At 45.7% G+C, this 23,699-nt stretch overlaps 1 protein-coding gene across 2 annotated transcripts in view; it reads left to right on the top strand.

Moving 5' to 3' along the window:
- Positions 1 to 23,699, top strand: part of LOC140691306 (antigen WC1.1-like) — a 62,398-nt gene that overhangs the window by 13,853 nt on the left and 24,846 nt on the right. The window contains exons 7-15 of one of the 2 annotated variants that reach the window (XM_072954627.1): positions 914 to 1,228; positions 7,673 to 7,714; positions 7,806 to 8,120; positions 8,379 to 8,411; positions 8,990 to 9,127; positions 9,541 to 9,633; positions 9,913 to 9,996; positions 10,517 to 10,663; positions 11,799 to 12,270. In XM_072954627.1, coding sequence (XP_072810728.1) covers positions 914 to 1,228; positions 7,673 to 7,714; positions 7,806 to 8,120; positions 8,379 to 8,411; positions 8,990 to 9,127; positions 9,541 to 9,633; positions 9,913 to 9,996; positions 10,517 to 10,663; positions 11,799 to 11,944 — 1,313 coding nt within the window. In that variant the 3' untranslated portion in view covers positions 11,945 to 12,270. Of the gene's footprint in view, positions 1 to 913; positions 1,229 to 7,672; positions 7,715 to 7,805; positions 8,121 to 8,378; positions 8,412 to 8,989; positions 9,128 to 9,540; positions 9,634 to 9,912; positions 9,997 to 10,516; positions 10,664 to 11,798; positions 12,271 to 23,699 lie in introns of those variants that run through there. The other variant, XM_072954629.1, reaches the window with a different exon arrangement.

Genomic DNA, 23,699 nt, shown 5'->3' with positions numbered 1-23,699 from the left:
GCCCTGAGGGAGAGCTGCTGGCAGGGCCAGAGGAGGAAGCCCCTTCCCTGGAGCCCGTCTTTCCAGTCTGTCTTTACTCTCCAGTAAGTTCTGGAGACCCTACTGGTATTGTAATGACACCATGGACTGAGTAGTTAAAAAATGAGGGGTCTATTATTTCACCGTTCTGCAGGTTAGAAGTCTGACAGGGGTCTTGGTGGGATGACGTCAAGGTGTCCACAGGGCTGCATTCTACCTGGAGCCTCTGGGGAGAATTCCTCAGCCTTTTCTAGTTTCTAAAGGCGGCATGAATTCCTTGGCTCAGAGCTCCTTCTCTTTTTCTTCAGACAGACAACCTTGCCTCCACCGATCATTCTTCCATGTCTCATCTCCCTCTAATCACAGTCAGGGAAGGGATCCCAATTTTAAGGATAGTGGATGGGAAAGTGCCATTAGACTGGGCTCACGTGTTAATCCACAATATCCCAGCTTAATCTGACCATCCCATGGCCCCTGACTTAATCATATGAGTAAAATCCCTTTTGCCAGATAAGGTAGCATTTTCACAGGTTCCAGGGACTGGGATGTGGACGTCTCCGGGGGGTCCACCCTTCTGCCTGCCTCCCTACTATCCACATCCCTTTCACATCCTCTTCCCAGGGTTTTTCAGGAAGTGGGTTTCAGCTCCCCCTCCCTGCAGGGTGCCCAGATCAGTGTTCCTCTCAGTCCATTTTCCATCACATCATTGCAGTAGAAATTGAAAGACAGAGACAAATGGACTAAGTCAGGTAAAAGGGAGACCAATTTCAGTCTTGTCACCTATTGAGTATCTCCTCAGCAGGTCAGGGATGAGTGTTCACAATTTCTGTGAGAGGAGCACCCAGATCGTTGAGTGGAGTGTCAACTGTGCCCTGTCTCCCCCTTTCAATTTTAGAGTTCCTGGCCCTGAGGATGGTGAGCGAGGACCAGGAGTGTGCCGGGTGGCTGGAAGTCTTCTACAACGGGACCTGGGGCAGTGTCTGCCACAGCCCCATGGATGACTTCACCTTGTCCATCGTCTGCAGCCAGCTTGGCTGTGGGGACAGGGGACAATTGGACACTTCTGTTGCCTTAAGGGAAGATTCTAGACCCCGGTGGGTTGATTTTATCCAGTGTCGGAGAACTGATACCTCTCTCTGGGAGTGTCCTTCTGACCCTTGGACATACAATTCCTGTTCTCCAAAGGAGGAAGCTTACGTCTCCTGTGCAGGTGACTTACTGCCTGTTTCTATGTCCCACCAGTTTTTGTAGGATGTTGCTAATGAGATTTTATATTTTCAAATCTAAGTGATGACTTTAAGTTGCATGTACAAAATGAAGTGTGGAGAAAGATTATCTAATCCATATTGTTTCAAAGGATAAAGTAAAAAAAACCTACGCTGACAGCAGTTTATGTGAAACATACCAGGGAGATTGGGCTGAACTGTGGGAAGCATAAATAATACTCAGACTTTCCAAGCAACTGTTAAGTAACTAGGAGTAGTTATTGATAAGCCCAATACCTTAACGTAGGTAGGGACAGAGCAGAGAATCAGTCCTGATTGCTCTGTCTCGTAAACGCTGGGTGTTTGACTCTGAATTGCATCTACACCAGCTAGACTGACTCTCAAGATGGTTTGCTGGTAGATTGCAATTGAGTGTCTTGTAGGTAAAAATCTATATTCCAGGCAAGAGTACAGAGAAGAGAAAAGACATAGTCACTGTTTCCATGACACTTATAATCCAGTATGGAAATCTCCCGTTAGACAGGAATTTCAAGAGTCGTGAAGAATGAGAAAGTGCTTGGAAGTGTGTGATTGGGGCAAAAGTAGAAATCATGCTTACCTGGAGAACTGAAGGATGAGTAAGGGTTTCTTAAAGGAAGAAAGTGGAGAGATGTTTTTGGTCCATGTAAGTCCTGCTGTGGGAGGAAACATGGTGTCTTAGAGGTACTGAGAAAATTGCATCCTGGCCAGAGCAGAAAGAGGGTGAGAGACTGTGTTGCAGATTACTGTGGAGTGATGAGCAGAGCCAGACACCTCTGGGAGGCAGGACCCAAGAAAACCATCCCGTTAAAGAGGAATTTGTTTATCCTCTTGGCTGGGACGTCATGTAGAACCTCTGAGAGGTCATTGGGCTCAAGTTGCCATATCTTCCTGCTTGAATTTATCTCTTCTAAGACGCCCTCAGAATCCCAGTGTCCTTGGCTGAACCTTCATCCTCTGGGCTTTTCTTCCACTACCGTGCACTCATCTGTCCGCGTCATCTTACTCACCCACACTGTTCTGCAGAGTTTGTTGGAATTTGGATCCCATCATCCTCAAATTCCCTTATAGCCTCAGTGGTCCCTTCTCTCTCATGTTCTGATCAAAACCTGATTTTTCTCCTGAAAACACTGATTTTTGTATTGACTGGAGGCTGTGTGTTTCTCTTTTCACACACTTTTGTCTGGAGTGCGACTTGGAGTAGGGAGCTCCTTGTCCCGAGGTGAATTTCAACAATTCCTCTCCTGTTTCTTCTCAACCTGCAGCTCATCCAGCAGCTAGAGCACCAGGCTCACCAGGTTCTTCATCGACGTCTTATTCCTGGAACCATTAGTAGTTACTCGACACCCTTAAACAGAACTGAGACAAATCTCCACCTCATTGTTTGTTGTTTTTATTCTTACTGGGTTGCACCTCCTGTGTTCAGCCCTTATGTCTTAGATGTTCTCAGGGCTCAGTGTCAGACTCTTTACTCGTTTTTATCTATACTCCCTCCCTATGGCCCATGCCCTAAACGATATGTGTACACTGACAAGTCTCAGATATACGCCTCTGCAACTGACGTCGGCCCTTATCTCCAAACTCATATATTCCATGGCTACCTGACATCTCCAGCTGAATATCAATAGACCACTCAGATTTAGTCCGGAACAGAATGTTGATTCTACCTTAGCAACATCTGCTCCTAACTTTCCTCCACTATTATTCTCCCCTCTAAAGTTAATGTCACTACCGTTACTCAGTTCCTTAAGCTCAATGTACAGGAGTCAACCTTTATCTCTCCTGTTCCCTCACCCTCTGCTTTCAGTGTAGCAGCACGTTCTGTTGGCTCTATCTTCAAATATATCCTTAGTCCTTGTGTTCCTCTATGTTCACTATCATCTTGGTCTGGGAAAGATGATCTCTGTCCAGATTATTCCAACAGTTTCTGGCAGTCATGTAGGTCCATTCTTCCCCTTCCTGAATATATTCTTTCTCTGTCAGGTAGAGAGCGATTTTTAAAATGACTTTGTATCCTGTTTCTTGCCAGTAAGCCCCCGGAAGCTTCCTACTCAACTCAAGATCAAACTGCAATTTTTCCTACTGTTTGACAAAAGCCTACAATGTCTGTCCCCTACCAAGCACTCAGTCCTCCTCTGCTCTTAACTCTTCCATCAGTCGACGTGCATATTGACCTTCTTTGTGTCCACAGAATAGGCAGAATGGGCAGTAAGGGAAGGTGTCGCCATCATTTAACGCCTCAGTATCCTCTTACCAGACAGTTGGTGTGTCCATCTTACGACCTCGCACCAGCTGTTCTGTCTGCTTTGCTTGCCTGTCAACTTCTCATCATTCATTTGTCACTTTCAATATCGTCTCCTTGCTGAGGCCCTTATATCCACCTAACTGCTGTTACCTCTACCTAGACTCTTTATGACATACCCCTGACACTCCGTGGTTATCCCTGAGCACATGGATTGCTTTTCTCAGTCCCTCTTGTAGGGTTCCAATCCTCTGCCCAGACTAATTTGCATTTTACAGCACATTTTAATGCTTTTCATAGTTTATTACTATGTGAAATGACCTTTTTCATATTTATTATCCATCTCTCTTATTTTTTTGTAAAATACCATGGCCCCAAGGACTTTGACTGACTGACTGTGGTATTCATCACTGTGTTTACAGTGCTGTGACACTACCTGGCATTACAGTAGATAATAAACAGTCATTGAATGAATGAATAACCGTTTTTATTGTGTGGTCCAAACTAAAAATATTTTCATGAGGGTGTAATTAAAACTAATTGAAAGGTTTTTAGGCTGTGAGTTAAATTAAGCAGTTTTGCATTAAGAAAGTATCTCCTGAGTACAGTATAAATTAAGGGTTATTGCAGGAGAAATGCAGATTGTATAATAGTGACTTGAGATATCTTGGAGGAGTCAAGGGTGACTGCTAGAAGGGTGGTAGTGCCTGTTCTTAATACAGGAAATGCAGAAGCTCATGGAAAGGATCCCATGGACTCAGTTTTGGGTACATTACATTCCAAGTAGATGAGACACTTAAGTGGAGATGTCATTAAGAATTTAGAACTATGCCATTTGAGTTTTGAAAGGAAATCCAGTTGGGAGACATAAATTTGGGAGTTATCATAGAGGTGTTTAGATAGGGATAGATGAGATCATTGGCAAAATAAACCCTTTAAGACAGAATCCAATGAACACTAACTTTTGAAAGCTAGGTAGTACAGTGCATGAACTGGCAGGGAGTCCAGTGAAGAGCAGAGGAAAACTAACCCAGACAATGCTGTGTTTGGATGTCAGCTTCAAAAACATTTTCAAGGAAAGTGGGTGGTCATACGTGTTAAGTTCTACTGTGGCAGTAAGTAAATGAGAACGGAAAAGTGCCCAGTAGATTTAGCTCTTTGTTTGTCCTTGAATGTCCTAATGAGAACACTTTTGAGAGTGGGAGTGGAAATCAAAAATAAAAGTATAAAAAATAAGGTAATGGTGAAAAATACACACATCTTCTTTGAGAAATAGTGAAGGGCAAAGAATGAAAAGTAAAATGCAGGAGTGTTGTATCTAATGTTGGGAGTAAATTTGTTTTAATTACCAGGTTGATCAATTCATTGATGCACCGTAGGGTGAACCTCCTTTAAAAGGGATGCTGGCACATTTCATCATCTAAGTGCATTGTGTCCAAGTGCAAAGCAACTGGAAACTGTGTCAGAGGGAGTCTGTAATCAGACCAGTTAGCATGAATTCCAGAGTAGGTGTAGATGGATTATTGACCTCAGGCTTTGAAGGACTTTCCCACAGAAGAGGGAGGAGACTTGCCAGAGCTTCTCCGGAGGCAGGACCCTGATGATGGATGGAGGTTAGAAATCTGTGCTCTTCCTCGGTACAAGTAGCCTAAAGGAATGTCACCCCTGTGATGATCCCCAAGGAAAAGAACAATACTGCCAGATGAAAGAAGACTGGGGGCATGAAGGGATGGCCAGGCCTTATGTCCCCTTTTGCCTGCCTCTGTGTCTCTTCCCTGCAGCGGGCAGACTTCCTCCTGCTAGACTTGTGCCATGCTTGGCACTACAGATGTTGTGTCCTTTGCACTAGTTTGTTTTATGCTGAGAGAGAGACCAGGTCCTTTCTCTTTCACTTAAATTACAAAGACATTCCTAGCTTATTGTAAATAGAGAAGACATATAAAACATAAAAAGATAAATGAATCACATCTCATGAGCTCTTGTCCATCTATATCCTCCTGATGCAAACAAGATGAATGGACTGATATATGCTATTCCTCAAATTCCTCCACCTCCATATAAACATATGTAAACTCATATGCCCATAAAAGAGTTCATGTTGAACTTGTATTATTATTTATTTTTACAAGATTGGAGTTATATTACACACATTATTGTTCAATTTGCTTTTTATCACTTGAATCTCATGGATATTCCTCCAGGTAGCGCTAACTCATTTGTAAAGCAATGGCTTAATATCTCATTCATGAGAGGTTGGTACTCCAGTTCATAGGACCATTTGCCCATTTATTGGCAATTTGATTGCTTTTAACTTTCCCCCCTCTACAAATAATTCTGTAGTAAGGATTTTTGTACATGTATCGCTATACGCCATTGAGTTTGCTACTTAAGCTTACTGCAAATGTTGATATTATTAGATCAAAAGATATATATATATACACACACACACGCAGGCACATGTCCATGTACACATGTGCATAGATAGAAACACAGACAAATTTTAATAGATATTGTCCAATGACTTTCTAGGACTCATCATTTCCAGTTGTCTTCCTATCTAGACTGAATATGCTGGGATTTCTCAATAACTTGACTATTATCGAAAGCCAGACCATATAGAAATGCCAAGACCAATAAGCTTACAAAAGCCCACAGGTCTCATCCTGAGACACTTGAAGGTGGACGTAAGGATGACAAAGGCTTTGCTGCTGGTTTCTTTCTCCCTTCCTTCCTTCCTTCCCTCCTTCTTTGCTTCCCTTCATCCTTTCCTTCCTTCCTTCTTTTGCAGTTTCCCAGTGTTTTCCCTTTGTTCAACGTTTTGTCCCCCATTCTTTGTGTCTCTGTCTCCCTCCTTCTCTCCCTCTTTCACTTCCACACCCCCTCACATACACACACCTCATTCAGGTTTACGCTGGATGATATGCTGGGCGTTGTCTGAAATCCGCAGCAGAGGTGGAGGGTGGTAATAGATATTTCAAAGGTAGAATCTCCCTCCCTTCCTGGCATCTCTTTCCTCATCCCTGTTTCTGGGTCCTGTGGAAGGTTGAAGGATATTAAACTCTTAAGACCTTATGTGGATGATAATTTCCTAAAGTCAAACACGACGAACTGAGAGGTAGTGAGTTCTCCAATCCTGAAAGTGAACAAACCCCACAGAACAGGTCCTGCCAGGGTTTCGGGACATGTCTCACTGATTCGGGCAGAGGAGGTCTGATGGGGTGACACGGAAAGGATAAGCCAATTCTGACATTTCATCGCAAATATGGTGTATATGTGTGTGTTCTTGCATTGTTTTGAATTTATATCTATTTCCTTCGTCTTCTGTACGTTTATGTAGCTTTTTTGTCCTATGTTTCATCTCTGTGTCCTCTTAACACAGTGTTTCTCAGTGTGTTTATCTGAGACTCATTGACACTCCCTAGCTACTTGTCTACTTATCTATTGTCCCTTAAAATAAAGGAAAACTATCTTTTTCTTTTTTAAAAAAACTGTCCTCTCCCTGTATTAATCTCTTTGCCTGCCCATATGTCATACTGAAAAATAGATAAGAAATGTTTAGAGTCTGTTATATAATTTCCCTCTAAAATGTATAAATGTATTATTGAATATAAACTAATCTGTGATTCTGGACTCATTATTTTTTAAAATATCTCTTCTCTGTTACCACAAACCATCGATATTAATTTGTATTTCCTTTATTATCTTACTGATGAGCAAGAATTTAAAGGAATTACATGCCACTGGACTTTATTTATCTATTTGTTCACTCAGTAAACATCAAGCCCGTATCACAGTACTTAGAGAAGGTTCTCCATACATACTTGAATGAATGCGTACGCAGTGCAGGGCACGGTCCTAACAGCAGACACACAAGGTGATCAAGATATGAAGGTCCTTCTTCGAGGGGGGCTTTCACTTAGGGATTTGCGTAAGTTTGCGTAGATGTCTGTGTTTATGTTTGTTGCGGGGTGTGGAGAGTGATAAACAACAGATAAAGTCATTTCAGCTGGTGATAAGATCCAGGGAATGTCTCAGCCCAGTAGACGATGAAGCCTGTGTTTTAACTCATCCTTTGAACCGAGCCAAGGACGCTGGATAATCTTTTTTGGGGATGAGAACACCCCCAGCTGTCCCTGATTCAGTGCTTCCCCATTGTTTGCTTCCGCAGGAAGGAGAAACCAGAGCTGTCCAAGTGCTGCACCTTGCACAGGTACGTCAGCCTCTCCCACTGCCCCTGTGGCTCCCAGGGGCTCCTGCCTCCCCACCACGGGCAGTAACAGGAGGGGCTGCTGTCCTTGCAGACAAAGAGAAGCTCCGACTCCGGGGAGGAGGCTCCCAGTGCTCAGGGCGAGTGGAGGTTTGGCACAGCGGCTCCTGGGGCACGGTCTGTGATGACTCCTGGAGCCTGGCAGAAGCCCAGGTGGTGTGTCAGCAGCTGGGCTGTGGCCACGCCCTGGAAGCCCTGGGAAGTGCAGCGTTTGGCCCTGGGAACGGGAGCATCTGGCTGGATGAGGTGCAGTGCAGGGGCAGCGAGCCCTCCCTGTGGGCCTGTGCTGCGGAGTCCTGGGGGCAGAACGACTGCAAGCACGAGGAGGACGCCGGGGTGAGGTGCTCTGGTGAGTGGAGCAGCATGGGGTCCGCTCCGGTTGAGGAGGGGCAGCAACGGGACAATGGGCTTGGCTGCGGTAGGATGCGGACTTTGTGTCCAGAAAGCATCCTGATGCTATAGCTCTGGATGTAGGACAGGGGGGCTGGGGGGACTCAATATGGATGTTGTGGTAACTGAGGGATGATCTCAGGGCTCAGGAAGGAAACGTGGGCTGCCCTGCATTCTGTCCAGTCCCTGGGCTGCAAACCCCTCTTTTTCTCTCCAGGTGAGAGGACAACTTTGCCCCCCGCTACAGCAGGTACGGTGCCACGGTCCCCGGGCGGGGAGAACATTCCCATTCCTGGGACCTGTTCTGTGGTCTCTGCCAGAATCAGCCAGCTCAGGAGAGGACAGGTCCTGAGGAACCTCTGGCTGGTGGCGGGGAAGCAGGGCACTTTCCCAGGGAACCTGCCTTGGTTCACAGTGCCAGAAGTTTCTCATGTCCCCATGGGCCAGGGGAGGCTGATTACTGTGCTGCAGAATCCAAGGTTTTATTAGTTTCCCGTGACTGTTGCTCTTCAAAAGTCAGATGCCAGTCCCTGGGCTTGTGTGATGCTCTGGTCTCGTGAAGCCCAAAGAGAGGAGTTAATTGTGAGCCTGGTGCTCAGAGGCTGTCTCAGTGGAAGCTCCCTGATCATCTGCAGCTCTCCCTTGGGACACACCAGCAGGAGTGGAGTTGAATTATCTCAGGAGAAGACCTGGGGAAGCCGAGTCACAGTCAGTCTGGTTAAGTCTGAGGATGGGACTTGACTGTGTGGAGCTCTCTGGAAACGCTGACCTCGGAAGGTTCTCTGTGCCCGTGTCTTTCTCCGAACGCTCTTGCTTTTTCCCCCTTAGGGACCAGACCACGCTCCAATCCGATCCCTGGCATCTTCTCCCTGCCTGGGATCCTCTGCCTCATCCTGGGCGCCCTCCTCTTCCTGGTCCTCGTCATCCTGGTGACTCAGCTGCTCAGTTGGAGAGCGGAGCGCAGAGGTGGGTGCAGTGGGTAGAGGGCAACATGGGAAGTGTGTGGAGGCGGGAAGCGGGGTCAGGTGACACAAGGGGAAAAGTGGGCAAGGTCTCTGTTCTTACCCCTATTCGTCTGCAAAACTCCTGCTCCATGTGAAACCCTAAGGGCTGAATACACAGGTTCTTAGGACTGAGGTATGGACACTCATAAGTCATGGCTCTTATGTGAGACAAGGAAGAGTGGAGGCTGAGCTGTGGATCCAGGGCCAGGGGAGGGCAGAATGTGCAGACGGGCATGGTGTGTGAGGTGTGAGATACACAGAGGTGCTGGCAGCCCTGAGGGTCTCTGCACGTGTGTGCGGCGGGAAGATGAAGGACTAGCCTGTTGGCTCAGGGTGTCTGGGGAGGCATGTCTGACCTGCTGGAGGTTTTCTCAGCCTTATCCAGGGTCAAAGGCGCTGTCCATGAGGCTGTGTACGAGGAGATTGATTACCTTGCAACGACGAAGGAGGATCTGCTGCGCAGCTCGGGTGTGTCTCTGTTTGCCCCCCCCCGGGACCCCTGGTTGTCAGCCACCCACTGGCTGTGAGGCATCTTCCCAGCACCCACATTCCCCACGTCTGCCCCAGACACACAGGGGCAGCCCCTCCAAAGGCCACAGGACGGGCCTCTCAGAGCCCCTGTGCACTCTGTGCCTCCCCAACCCTGTGGGCGCCATGACGGCCCCAGCATGCCTTCTCAGCCTTAGCACTGGTCCGGTGGGTGTGGGAAGGATTGTTCTGTTCTTTGTGATGTTTTTCTCCACTTAGGGTTCCTGTCAGATGACTCAGTGTCTCAACTGCCCTATTACACCGAGGAAGGTGCGGAGGACAGTGACCATAAATCCACTCCAGGTAAGAGGTGGATGTGCCTTGGCTGGGTAGAGGGGGCGGGTGACGTCCCCTCACAGAGATGAGACCCAGTGGGAACAGGCTTCCTCTGACTGGGATTGGCGGGAGCTGTTGTCTCCTGATGGGTCCACGCTCCCCCCATTCTGGGGCTGTTGTGCGATGCCTCACGTTGGGGCTGGGCTCTCTGTGTCCAGAATCACCCTCACTCAGTCACAGCCTGCATATGTTGTTTTGAGAAATAACAGCATGAAAGCATAATTCATCAGAAGATTTTAGTAAGAATCATTGGCATAAGAATTTCTTTGAGATCTGTAGTTTTAATAAGAAGTATTGAGCTAATGGTATAACTTTTTGTTTCATGGACACTTCAAAATAAAATATGGCCTTAGAAAACCTGCTGAGACAAGGAGTGATTTGTGCCTCCATGGAGCAGTTCAGAAACTCTGGTTCAGAAGAGATTTCAGGTGTTTCCCAGGACAACCCATTTATGTTGGTTTCCCTTCACCCCCTTGTCTGCCCTTAGAGCCCCCGGATCAGAGGACCGAGGCCCCTGGTGAGGGTTATGATGATGCTGAAGAGGTACCACTGCCTGAGGCTCCCCCTGCCTCTCGGATGAGCGAGGGGGAGGTGCCCCCAGAGGAGGAGACTGGGATGAGGGCCTCGCAGACAGGTGAGTGGGTCAGCTGATCTCCTGTAGTGTTTGCTCTGTGCCCGGGAAAGGGTGAATCTGAGCTCCTCAATGCCCATCCTTCCTGGAGATTCCAAATTTGCATGAGGTCCTACGTTTGATAGCATCACCTCAAACATAACGCCTCTCTGTAATGCCGTCAGGCTCCTTGGGAGGGAGGAATCAGTCTTTATTCTTGGCATTTATGTCTCCATAAGGAGTGGCATAAATTTGTCACTTTATCCTTGATGTGCCTGCCTTAAGACTTGTAGATTAATTGAGCATATTTACCCAATTATTAAAGGGGAGTAACTGTTGTGATAACATCTCTGTGCTGTCTCATACATGCCAGGTAGTGAGAGATTTAGAAAGCATATTGCAGAATTGGGATTTGTGAGGCATTTTGATCATTTCAGATGCACTGTGAACACATGTTAGCACTACTCTGCACAACGTCTGTGCTGTATGGAGGCCTTAAAGATTAAAGACATGGTGGTGGATCATAGACTTAGAATTTGTGACAGCTAAGGGCGAATCAGCTCCAGACATGTCAGTGGTCAGGAGAAGGCACTCATTCTCCAGAACAGAGTATTTCTCCATCTGAGGTCCCGTGTTATTCTTGGTGAGGGGACAACGGTTGATGCACATTATGATTGTATTCATGTGCATTTGCAAACACAGGTGAAGGCAACCAAGAGCACATTTGGATTGTCAGTGAGGAACTGACATTTTTCTAGACTTTTGTCTCCCTCTCATTATGACTTCAGATCTGTCAGTTTGGGAAATAAGAAAATTTCAGATTCCTTTTTATGTGTGCCACCATTCTTGGGCCATCTGCTTGCTGAGTGTGTAAGCCAGGAAACAGGTCTTCCCATAGCTCCTGTGTTTGACCCTCGTTCTCCTGGGATTGAGGCATTCCCAGATAAGCTGAGGCCACAGCTCACATAGGCTGGATCCTGATAGGAGAGCCCTGATATTTCCTTTCTGTAATGAATATGAAATAGTTTGAGCCTCTCTGAGTGAACTGGGTCCCCAGGGATCTTATGTCATCACCACTTACTTGACTTGCTTCTGCCACAGGGCATAGCCCAGTGTCCCTTTGTCACAGTTCTAATCAAACTTGTCTTTACTGTTTCAGACTCTTCTCTGAACTTTCCTAGAGAGGCAGCTGATCCTGGGAAAGGAGAAGAGAGCCCCTGGCTGGATCAGTGGGAAAAGGGGGACCCTGGGTATGATGACGTGGAACTCAGTGTCCCTGGAACACCCAGCGTGGCTGTCCCATGATGCTGTGTTAATATGAGATGAGGGCTCCGACATTCTAACTGCCTGTATTTCAGTAGAGCTGTGTTGACCTATCATTGCATTATAAGGAAACTGCTTAGAGTATATATTCTGAATAAAGTACTTTTCCCCTCTGTTGATAATTTAACGTTTCTTGTCAAGTGGTCTTAGAAGATTGGTCCTCAAAGGAAATAGAAGGTGAGTGAACTGACCTGTTTTCTCACCTCCCCCAAAGGCCAATGAAGGCATGACTCTGCCCAGGCCCCAAAATGCTCCGGGTCACTCTTGCTTAGACAAAGGACTCTAAACTTGGTGCACACTCACACCCTCATCCTAATAAAATGAACTCATGAAAAATACCCAGTCTTGACCATTTATGTGCGCTCATGAGCACTTATATTATCAAGGACTAATGCCAATGATTAGATGAGTCTAATCATGTAGGTCCTACAATTTAGATTAAAAGAAGCCATTTTAATTTGGGGTTTATCAGTTTTTACACTTTGTTAGTCATGTTGGTAGAAGACTTATGCCATTGACTTCCATTGTCTGGTCAGCCACAGTCCATAAATCAGTCCAGGTTTATTTGTTATTATCGATTTTGATGAAGGGTTATTTGCTGACAAAATATGTTTACTGTTTATTTTTTTTAATTTTATTGATTTATTTGTTTGGTAAACAACTTTTATTCTAGGAAGAGCAACTCATTGAGAGATAAAACATACAATTTACATATATGTGCTGTTCATTGTTTCTAAGAACATTTTAGAGCTTTAGCTTTTAAGACGTACATAGTTATCAAAGGAATAAAGCTAACCACAAAGTAAGAATCAACAGAATGCAGGAATCCAATCATAAAGGGCAATCAAATGTGCTTGCATATAGACAAATGTTTTTAGATTAAAAAACCCTTGGATATCTTCCATCTACTGAATCCCAGGAGAATGTTTCGCAGGCAGTCCGCTTGAGGTTAACAATGCCTTGAAATCCAGAACAGGGATTCAGCCAGTTTTCAGACCTGTTGCTAGTTTTTTCCTTGCCAGTGACATGGATTCAGGTCAGTGATACTAAAAGAAATAAGAGTTATATTATGGAGCTGGAAGGACACAATCAATTGGTTTTCATTTTTTGTTTTCAGTTTTTATCATATTTACACACGATTTTTATTAAATGGTCAAAAGCTGTACATTGGTTCTTGTCATAAACACAGGTCTTCACTTCTGCATTCCCTGAACACCCATCCAGGCATTTCAAACATGTAAAAACTCTTTTTGTTGATTTCCTGATATCTTCCTTAATATATTAGTATACTATGTTTTTTTTTTTTCTGTCTTAATCAGTTTCTTTTTGCCTATCCACTATGGAAATTGAGGATTTAGCGACTTTCATTCTAGGCTCACCTTCTCTAACTCCCAGTGGCTTTTCTGCCTGCAAAATTAAGCCTTTCCCATATTCCCAGTCTCCTAATTTAGTTATAATTTTGGTAGATAATATGTATCATTTACATCCTTATAAATATACACACTGTTCCTAGCTGACTTTATGTAATATAGGATGAATACTTTTCCTTGTTCTGCACGATGATTACATTTATCAGATTAAATTATTTTGTTTTGCATTTGATTAGTTGATATTTTTAAGACTACTAACAAATCTGTGTTAATTCTTTAAATTGCTTTACAAATTATTCGGATACTTATATGTTCTATCAATTTGACCTTCACGAAATCTGTCTCAGGATGTCCTATATTGTCATGCAGAGATGTCATTCTGAGATTCTTTTATGCTGGTTCATCAAAAGTCCTGATCAGGCACTCAGGTAGCAGTGCCTGGGAGGTAAAGTTGCGGAATAAAGGAGGTATATAAATATAAACGTTACCCAATCTTGGGCCCCAGCAGGGTCTCAGCAGGTGCCAGCAGCCTGCAGGAGCCTTAGCTAACATGCCCAAGTTGGGAAGGAAAAGAGAATGTGTTTGCAGACTTTTTGATTTTAAAGGGAAGTGCTGTATTTTCAGTGTCTCACTCTGCAGGCAGGACTAAGCTGTGAGCATCCAAACAAGCATATATAATTATTAACTTCCCCTGAAAAGTGACTATTTAACCTCTCAAACCTCCACTTTCTCATGGTAAGCTGGAATTAATATGATACATTACAAGATTGAAGTAGCATATTGTATTGAAGTAGCATAAAACCAATTAAGCAGTTATCCTAAGCTAAAGAACAGAATAATTTCTGCTCTCCACTCCTGCACGTCTCATCCAACATAGCAGGTGCTGAACTAAAATTTTTGTAAAAAAGAAATCTCTTCCTGTTACAGTCGTGTGTGGTTTTAATTGAAAAGGTGCCAAATGATAAATATACAAACATCCTGCTCACTTGGCCATATCTGATTCAGAGCAGAGCACGAGGCTTCACGATCTTCACCTGTCAGTATGTTGGGGTCTGACTTCTGCATCGTTGGATACACAAAGAAACTTGCAGCATCTATAAATTTTCAGAACAAGCTGTCTCAGCACTTCTCTGGCAATGGGGCTGTGTTTGTTTCTGCAAATTGGAATCTACTGCATTCACTGCAGAATTGTATTGTATTGAACCATTCATAGCTCATGTCTTAATCTGTACTGTAATTTATATCATTGTAATGAATGATGTAACGTGCATTGTGATCAGTCTTCATCCATTGAATAATGTTCTAAAACATTTCTTCTTCATTGAGATGATTTGTGCAAAACTCCTAGAGGACTGTCACTCATTCATTCATTCATTCAGCGAAGACATAGTTTGGGATTTTTAAATCTCCAGGCACTGAGGACATAGAGGTGAATTAGACAGAGAATTTCTACCGAGAACATTCATGCTTATAAAGCAAAGTTGGCAAGTAAACAACTGAGTTCGTGACAGGGTCACCGACGGTAAAGTAGCATTTTAAGAGCAGTAGATGCGGGCACCAAGGAGGGGTCAGGTGTACACGGCTCACAGCCCTGAGTGGCACCAGTCACCGTCACTGCACTGTGCTTCCCGGAGGACTTCTGACAGGCTCAGCCACAGCCTGAGGTAACAGAATTTAATCTCACACTGTAGATTCCTGTGATTCTGGGGGTGGGTGGAGAAAGATGCCCTAAACAAGTTCTCTGTTATGACTACTACGCACTACTGCTAGTGAGCACTTACATTACCAGGTACTGACGCCAACTCATTGAATCCTCACCCAGATTCTATTACCCAGCCATGATCATAACCCTCATTTTGATGATGAAGCAAGCACTCAGGAGGTTAAAAGACCTGTTCAAGAACACACGCATGGTGTGTGGCAGATCTGAGGGTCAAGACAAGGCAGTCTGTCTCTGGAGTCTGTGCTCTTGACGCTGCACTGCGCTCTCTCAAGTTCAGTGTGGACCCAGCAGAGTTGGTGTTCTCTCTGAACTGGCTTCCTTGTCAAATCTCTGCCGGGATTGTACACTGATGTCTCTTTTTGTGTCAAAGAAGACTTACCTTTATCAGAGTATCAGTTTATCCTTGCTCACCCTGCCCCCTATAGGGGTATAGGTTTTAGCTTGGAGACAGTACAGCAGCCCTGAGTGGAGCCTCTCCTGTCCAGCCCATCCCGCGCCCCCATGACGGGGTCTCGATCTCATAACAGTGTGATATGTGTGAGATGTCCATCCTGAGCAAAGTGAAACTGTGTGGAACTGGTTATACTAAAGCCAACCCCATGTCACCCTGTGGGAGGGGAGGACTGGTCCTCAGCAAGCACCCCCTGCGTTCCAGATGTCTGGCTGAATGATTTCTGGCGATGGTGTCAAGTCCAAACCTTTGTAAACAATGGTAAAACTGGGCCCCAGAGAAATATTGCATCAACTGAAGTGACTGAGCAGATCCTGATCCTATTCCAGCACCCGAGATTAAATACTGGATCTGATATTTGTCATCAGTCATTATCATTAATGTGTTAAGCATAGAGACAGAAAGGAGGTAGGGCTCCTGTACAGCCAAGGGCTTGGGAGGGAGAGGAGCAGACAACAAGGGAGTGATACTTGGAAAGTTCATGGGTAAATACTAGAATATTTAGAGGGTGAGATGCACGTGCTCAATTGTCTTTTCTCCCTTTTACTTTACCCGAGTCTCAAGGAGAAGGAATGGGCACGGCAGGGAGACAGCTGCTGTGTCTGCTGACCTGAATGAGGTGGGTCCCTTTAGTGGGGACGTGAGGAGGCTGGGGTCTGACTTGCGGCTGCCCACCGTGTTGGTCCAACGGAGCATCAGGTGTGGGATGGGGAAGGCACGGAGTGTGTCTGAGCTGTGGTGGGGTCTCTGGGGCGGGGGTGGCAAGAATGCTTCCTCCCCATGTGTGTGTGCAGAGATGTTGAGAGCTCGGGGGAGGGGCCCTGAGGGTGGGTTTGGGTCGACTGCAGGGGAGCATCATGGGAACACTGAGCCTGAGGGAGTGTGAAGAATAGGGTAGCATGTTCGTGATCTTGAATTTTGTCACTAAGCTGCATCCCCTTACTGCCCTTCCCAGTCTAGATACTTATCCCAGGGCTACTTTCTGGGGAGCCTGTGGGAGGTTCTCTGATCAATGGAGTATAGAACAAGGCAGCCATGGCTAAACTGGGCATAAGCCCCTTGCTCTTTTGTTTTCCCCTTAACTCTTCTGGGCTTTCATCCTTACCTCCACCTTGACCCGAGAAAGAGGTGGTGTCACTGATGGGTTCAGGAAGCATCTACCTCCCTCTTCTATTTCACATGCCTCTCCTTTGTCCCCCAGCCTGCAGGGAGCCTCTAGTAAAAGACTTTCTACTTCCCCTTTCTATCCAGGCCATTTCCCTTACATTATATTTTGCATCTTCTTTAGCTATGGTGCACAATACAGCTGTGTTCTGAGTCCTGCCAAACCAAACTCTGCATATATAAAGGGGAGAAAGAGCTGAGGTTTAGAAAACCTTACCCTTTGAAAGGTGTTGATTTTCTTCTTGGGGCCCCAAATCCTAATTTTCAGGGCTAGAGGTGAATGATGAGTGCTTCTTCCTCTTTATTTCATGTGCAAACTGTCTCTTTTTCATAAACGTAATTTGGTGACTGATGGAAAGAGATGTTTCACATAAAGTGAAATTGAATAAAAACAAAGGGATTTAGCATATTTTAAAAGCCCCATATATACAGCTATTCTATGAATCTCTCTCTCTCTCTATATCTATCTATCATCTATGTATCTATGTATCTAGTGTATCACCATCACCATTAGTCTATTATCACATCTATCTATTTCTGTAGTGTCTAGCTATATTTCTATTTTTATTAGTTTTATAGTTCAAACAATGAAACTCTGACATCTTCATCAACAGATCATTCTAAGATTTTCTATTATAAAAGAAATATAAATTGTGATCTTTGAAAAAAAAACAAGCAATTAAGTTTTACTTGACTACTTAGCTTCCAGGAATTTATCACTCCCAGCTCTGCCACCTTGCGTCGTTGCTATAAACTTCACACTTGCAAAGTGGAACCTCTGATACTATTAGACAAGCAGCATCCACGTAGAACCTGAAACCTTCACACTCTGGACAAATCCACTGAAGCAGTGAGTGGATTACAATCTATGTTGGACTTTCTTCGTAAGAATGAATCATGTAAGTACTTGGAACTCAGACGTCTAGAGTCTAGCAAGGACTATGCAAAGATTCCATGTCTACTTGAGCTGAGGGCTGGCGGTGAGCCCTGGGAAAGGGCAGGGGCAGAGGGTGGGGGGAGTCAGCACTCAAGAATCTCTTTGCCTGAAACACTCCCTACTCCAGCCACTCCTGGACGAGAAAGTGACCTAGAACTGGGGTCGGATGAAAAGTACGTTTCTTTCCATTTTCCTCCTGCAAGAAGGTTGAGTGATTCAGAGAAGATTAGAAAGATTTTCAGACACTACAAGGCACTGTGGTAAAGAATTTAATATTTTTGCCATTTGACCAATGACAAAGTCCTCTTCTGCAAATGTAATAAAAGTAATTCCCTCTCTGGATATCAATTACAAGTACATCATCTAAAAAGGGCAGAAATCTTTTGTGAAAACATTTTATGGTAATAAATTAAATAAAAATGAAGATACAGCATGTTCTCTTTGACTTTCCTCCTTATCCTCATTCATTTCTTCCCTTCTCTCTGATACTGATGAATAAATTGTTACCAATAAGGAGGCTAACTGTTCCCATGTTCTTATCTTCATAAGGATGTAGACTATCGATTGACTGCAACTTTTGATAAAACAATTAAAGTTTTAATCCAAATACCATTTTCACAGTTTACACTGGGAGCTGCAACTGTCAGGGGAAGTTGGATAATTAGTTGGAAAGTTTAATAGCTTCAAGCTCCGCCTGCTGATAAACCCGTTTTCCCAAGAACGTTGCACGTCCCTTTCATTCCAATCAGACACTATCCTATGCCACCAGGAGACCAAACTGTCCTGTTGGTCAGCAAGACAACTCTCTGGCTTAACAATCCCTGCTTGGGCAGTTCCACTGTTTGTCTTTATTAGCTCTTTTATGTTTTTGGAGTAAAATATTAAAAATGAATTTCCACTGAGACATTGAATTATAGCAGATATGAAATTCTGAAGCCTGACAAGTAAATACAGAAATGTATTAGACTTGGTTCCATGGCATTTGGCCCCTTTGCAGCAGATATTGCCTGTTAAAGGGATCGTACTGTCAAGAGAAGAGGGTTTTTGTGAAAGAGGATTCGGGCATCTTTCTTGCTGAGTGTTGAAGCCGAAGACTTTCCCTCATGCTACCCAGTCTGAGGCAGGTGATCTCTGCCCAGAAGGTGCCTGTGAGCAGGTGCTGCAACCCAACCCATGTGTCCTTGTTCCCTATACACCAGCACCGCTCAAACGTTGACATGCTTAAGAATAACTAGGAAAGTCTGTGACACACAGATGCTATTCACTAGGCCTGGGTATGGCCTGGGAATTTTTCCTGTAATGAGCTCCCGGGTAAAGCGGATGCTGCTTGTGGGTGGACCGTACTTTGAGAAGCCCTGGTCTCAAGTACATCCGACCTCCACAGCAAACAGCAGGCCCTCGGTCACCCTCAGGACCAAGACTGATCACTCACTGTCCACTCTGGAGACGACGTGTTGGGAGGAGGCTGATGCAGGTCTCGAAACAAGCTGGGCTCCTCTAGGGCAAGGAATTCCTGTTCTGAGAAGGCAGAGGTGGTCTAGAGGGCGATGGCATGGACTTTGCCTGGGTGGACATGTCTGATCTGCTCACAGACTCTTCCACTGCTTGGGAGGCTGTCTGTGGGACAGCCAGAAAATTGTTGACTTAAATGAGGGCCCAGGCTAACAGGGGCCTCTCTGGACTGAGTGAAAGGGGAGTTCCACCTGGACACTTTCTAATTACTGCACTGAGCGTGTGTTTTGTGACTAAAAGTGACCTTGGGACTGTTTATTATTTAGTAGTTCAAAGTCCTAGGATCTACCATGAGGCAGGGAAACATTTCCTTCTCAAAAACTTGTACAAGATGAGTGGAGTAAAAACAGTTTGCATTAGTTCACGAGTTCACGAGTTGTGTTTGTTCAACATCGCATTTGTCTGCCATGGTTGACTAATCTCCTTTCTTAATGACATGGCGTTTACCAGGATTCATTCAACTTCTCTTGGTCCACCATTACATAACTGTGATATCGTGATTTATAAAAACTATAGTTTGGTCATTGAACTGACCCAAAAATCTCTCTTGTACATATTTGACCTTTGTTCCTAGTTCCTGGCTCACAGTGCCCCAAGCCCCTGGAATTTCCTTAGTGTTGGGCGTGATGAAAGTGTCTTCCGTGTTATAAATGAGATGACTTTGGGAAACAGCTAAGAATGGGTCTGCCTGACAGTAGATCCAGCCAGGGCAAGTGGTTAGAGGTGTGGGGCTTCCACCTCTCCCTCCCCTCCCCTGCCCCCACCTCTGATGACAGGAGCAGGGCTGGAAGTTGAATCAATTACCAGTGGGCAGTGATGAATCACTTGCACCCATGTAATGATGCACTGGGTTCAGAGAACTCTAGGGTTGGTGACCATGTGTGGGTGCTGGGGGAGTGGTGTGCTGGGAGTGGTTGTGGAAGCTCAGCGCCTTTTCCTCAGACCTGCCTTAGGTACCTTGCATCTCTTCCATCTGGCTGCTCCTGAGTTATGCCCTTTTGTAATGAACCAGTGATGTAGTAAGGCAAATGTTTCCCTGAGCTCTGACAGAGAACTTCCCAGTTTCCCTTTGATGCCTGCCAAGTGGATGAAGGGACACTCTCCCCTAGTTGTGCACCTGTTGACCAAAATTGGTATCAGTGAATCAGTCTGACCGAGTTCATTTCACTGTTAGTCTGCATGTTACAGAGAGGTAGTGTTTGCAATTTTTCTACCATCCAATTATTTTTTGTTTTTCTTGGACAGATTCTACAGCCTTATTTTCTATAGTACTTCTGTTAACCTGAGAGTTTCACGTGTTTTCTCCTTAGTTCAGGCTCTTTCTAGCTGGAACTTCCTGACACTTCCCTCCTGTTACTGCATCAGAGCATTGGTCTCTGGGACATCCCGAATCTCAGCAAAACATGAAAATGGTAGGATCACTACCAAAATAGGATCACTCCTTGAAGCATTTTACACCAGGACCCTGAAGAAGATGGTAGCTTCACTGTCCGTCTTGCACAGGTTCATCTATCACAGTGAGTTCAACAATATCAGCTTAATTCTTCTAAAGTCTAGACTTGCTGAGGGCTGGCTCTAAGTATTTGTATCCCAGTCCACTCAAATACATCTCTCGATCATCTCATCTGCAATTCTTTCTCCAATTCTTAGTGCATTCTACTTCAAGTAGAGGAAGACATTTGAACGGAGAAGAGGTGTTGCTGAGTTGAAGGACAGGCATAGTCAAAATAAAGAGCGAGAAGTAGAAAAATAGAATTCCAATATGTAAAAATTCAGAAAGTGCATAGTTTCCAGGAGCAGCAGGACCGAGAGAGGAGCCGTGGGTGTGAGCTGATGGTCTCGATTTTCCCGGTCAAATACAACTCTCTTGTCACATATCAGTTTAGATAGTCTTCCAAAAAGCAGCTTCCCTTGTCTGGGTTCAACCTCCTGGCAGTCCCTCCTCCATATCATAGCTTCTTGTTACTCACTGTGGTTTTCCTTCCTACTTTTTCACATATGCTGTTAAATAATTATAAATGTAGTCCATATATACATATGTTTGTTTATGTGTATATTTGTATAACATCTCACTCCCAGCTAGACTGTGAGCACCGTGACATCAGGGATAGGGCTACTTTGTTCACTGCTTTATCCCCAGCCAAAGGCAGTGCTTATGTGCAGCGGTGGAAATAGATGCTTAGCAAGTGCTAGCTGACAGTGTGTCATATGCTGCAACAGTAACTTGCAACTTTTACCTAAGTGAACATTCGTAGCTTGTGAGCACTTTTTATTTCCACCTCCCCTTGCTCCTTTCTCTGGTGTGACTGACAGTAAAAGCATTAAAAATGAAAAGAGAATGAGTACATTTATTAGGGAGAGCAAAGTTAAGAAAGATTTGGCATTAAATTTCTAGTTATATCAAGCTATGAATTAGAAGACATTCCAAAAGAGTGGAAGGGTGGATACAGGAATAAAATTTACAAGTGCGTCAACCAAATGGCTCTGGCCCCTGAGCCCCAGCCCGGCCCCCAGGGCAGAACCAGTGGCCTGGGCAGCTGCAGAGAGGGTAAGAGATCAGGTCTGAGAATACTCTGTAGACTGCACCCCCCTCTCACCCTGGAGAGGGGGCATGTACTCCCGGGACATGTGAGTGCTGGACAGAGTGGCCCTACGAGCTGAGTAAGATTCCTGATGGGGAAATGTTATGTTCTGTCAAAGCCCCTTGTTCTCTTGAGCCCCTCTGTTCCCCAGGACCCAGTCTCCAGATCATTCTGAGAAGTGGGGAAGGACCAACACTCTCACCTGCCCAACGTGGTGGTTCCACCTCATCCCCTGCATGTTCACCTGTGATCTCCTGTGCTCCTGGTCCTCATTTTCTGCTGGCCTGATAATTATTCCTGTATTTCAAGCCTTCGTGTGCTTCTCTGGCTATGAGCTCAGTCACAGGGGCGAACAGTGGTTAATTCTGCAGGCAACTGATCCCTGCACCCTGACCCCGGGACGTCTCACATCCGCGGCAATCCGCCAGGATGATCGGACTGGAGAAAGGCACTCTTGCTTGTTGATGCAGCTTTTGTAAACCAGTGCTGGTTCCGGGTGCTGGTTCTCAGGGACCTACAGAAGCATAAGGGCAAAGGACCCTGTTGCTCTTATAAGGAGATGTTGAAGAGTCAGAAGCTAATTGGTGTTCGAGCTTCAGACAGTGGCAGATGAAGCCTCCGATAGCATCTGAAATGGTAAAATGAGCCTCTATTGGCTGTCAGGAGGGAGGATGTGAGGGGACGGGTCTATATAGACCTGTGTCAGTGCCCTGATGCCTCCTCACAGGGGTATTTTGCAGCTGGGACTGTGCTGTTGATGACATGGCGGTCAAGATGGCTCTGAATGGATATCTCTTCCTTCAGGGACTCTGTTTTGTCCTCCTCAGCATCGTGGTCGGGGGTCAAGGTAAGTGCCGTCCCCCTTTCCTGGGTCAACAGCAGGGGGTGGACACCTTGGTGAAGGGAGGGGTCCCTGGAGCTGTAGACCGAGTGTTCTTGACCGAGAAGGCACCACGCTGACTGTGCATATTGGTTCCTCTCCCGTGGAGGGTTGACTGGTCGTAGCAGCAGGTTATGCAGAGAAATGAATTTGGTCTGGACTGAGGTGGGTCAGTTTCAGTCCCCTCCACTGTCTCCCTTGTTTTCAGGGAGCATCTGCTGAGTCCCTGTGGCCCCCAGTGTGTGAAGGTCCAGCGAGTGACCTCTGCTGGGACTCCGGGCTGTTCCCCACACACTCCTGCTCTGTAGGGGACTGCCCCATGGGATTTCCATGTTTTGTGCATTTGTGCTCCCTTAGGCTCTGTGCTTGTGCGTGTGTGTCTGTGTCTGTGTCTGTGTGTAGGGTGTGTGAGGTGTGTGAGAGGAACGGGGCTGCCGAGAAGGGACTGAGTCAGTTGGTCTGTGAGACACCCGGAGCCCCCACAGTTGGGTATCATGTCAGCTGCACGTACCCAGATCGTAGATAATCTCGCACCTGCCTGCCCCTCTCTGGTTCCTCTCCTTCACCCCCACGGCCTCCCCTCTGCTTGTCGAGTGCCTGCCCAGCACTGGCTCTGGGAGGGGTCCTGCCTCCCAGCCTCACTTACTCCTTCCAGGGTCCCTTGTAGGTCAGAGGACCCTGCAGCCAATGGTGGGGACGTCTTGTTTATAGAGATTAGCTGATGCACAACCCCACTTATGTACAGTTCTCGAGTCCCTGCCTCGGTGCCCGGGGACTGTGTCCTGCTCTGCCTGACCGGTCCTTTCACTCCCTGGGATCCATAGTGAGGCCTGTAGGTTCATGTCCTCCCATGCCCTGTTTTTTCTCTCCTTGTGAGTGGGTTTCCACTGAGGGAGAGGACAGCAGGCATCTGGGTTAGTGCTGCTGAAAATCTAGTCTTCAGCCTGGAGGACGCAGCTCTTCCAGGTTTGGGTGTTGGAGCAGCTGAGACCACATACACACCTGTCTCCTCTCAGTACTCATTGTTATCCCCTTAGACCTCAGTCTCTCGGTCCCATAATTCTGCTTGGGAAACCCTATCCCCTCAAGTCTCTGCTCCACCAGTGTTGACCAGATGC

The sequence above is a fragment of the Vicugna pacos genome, chromosome 34 (genome assembly GCF_048564905.1).
Source record: "Vicugna pacos chromosome 34, VicPac4, whole genome shotgun sequence".
Lineage (NCBI taxonomy): Eukaryota > Metazoa > Chordata > Mammalia > Artiodactyla > Camelidae > Vicugna > Vicugna pacos.
Note: the sequence above shows the minus strand (reverse complement) of the source record. Positions and strands in the feature narration are given on the sequence as shown.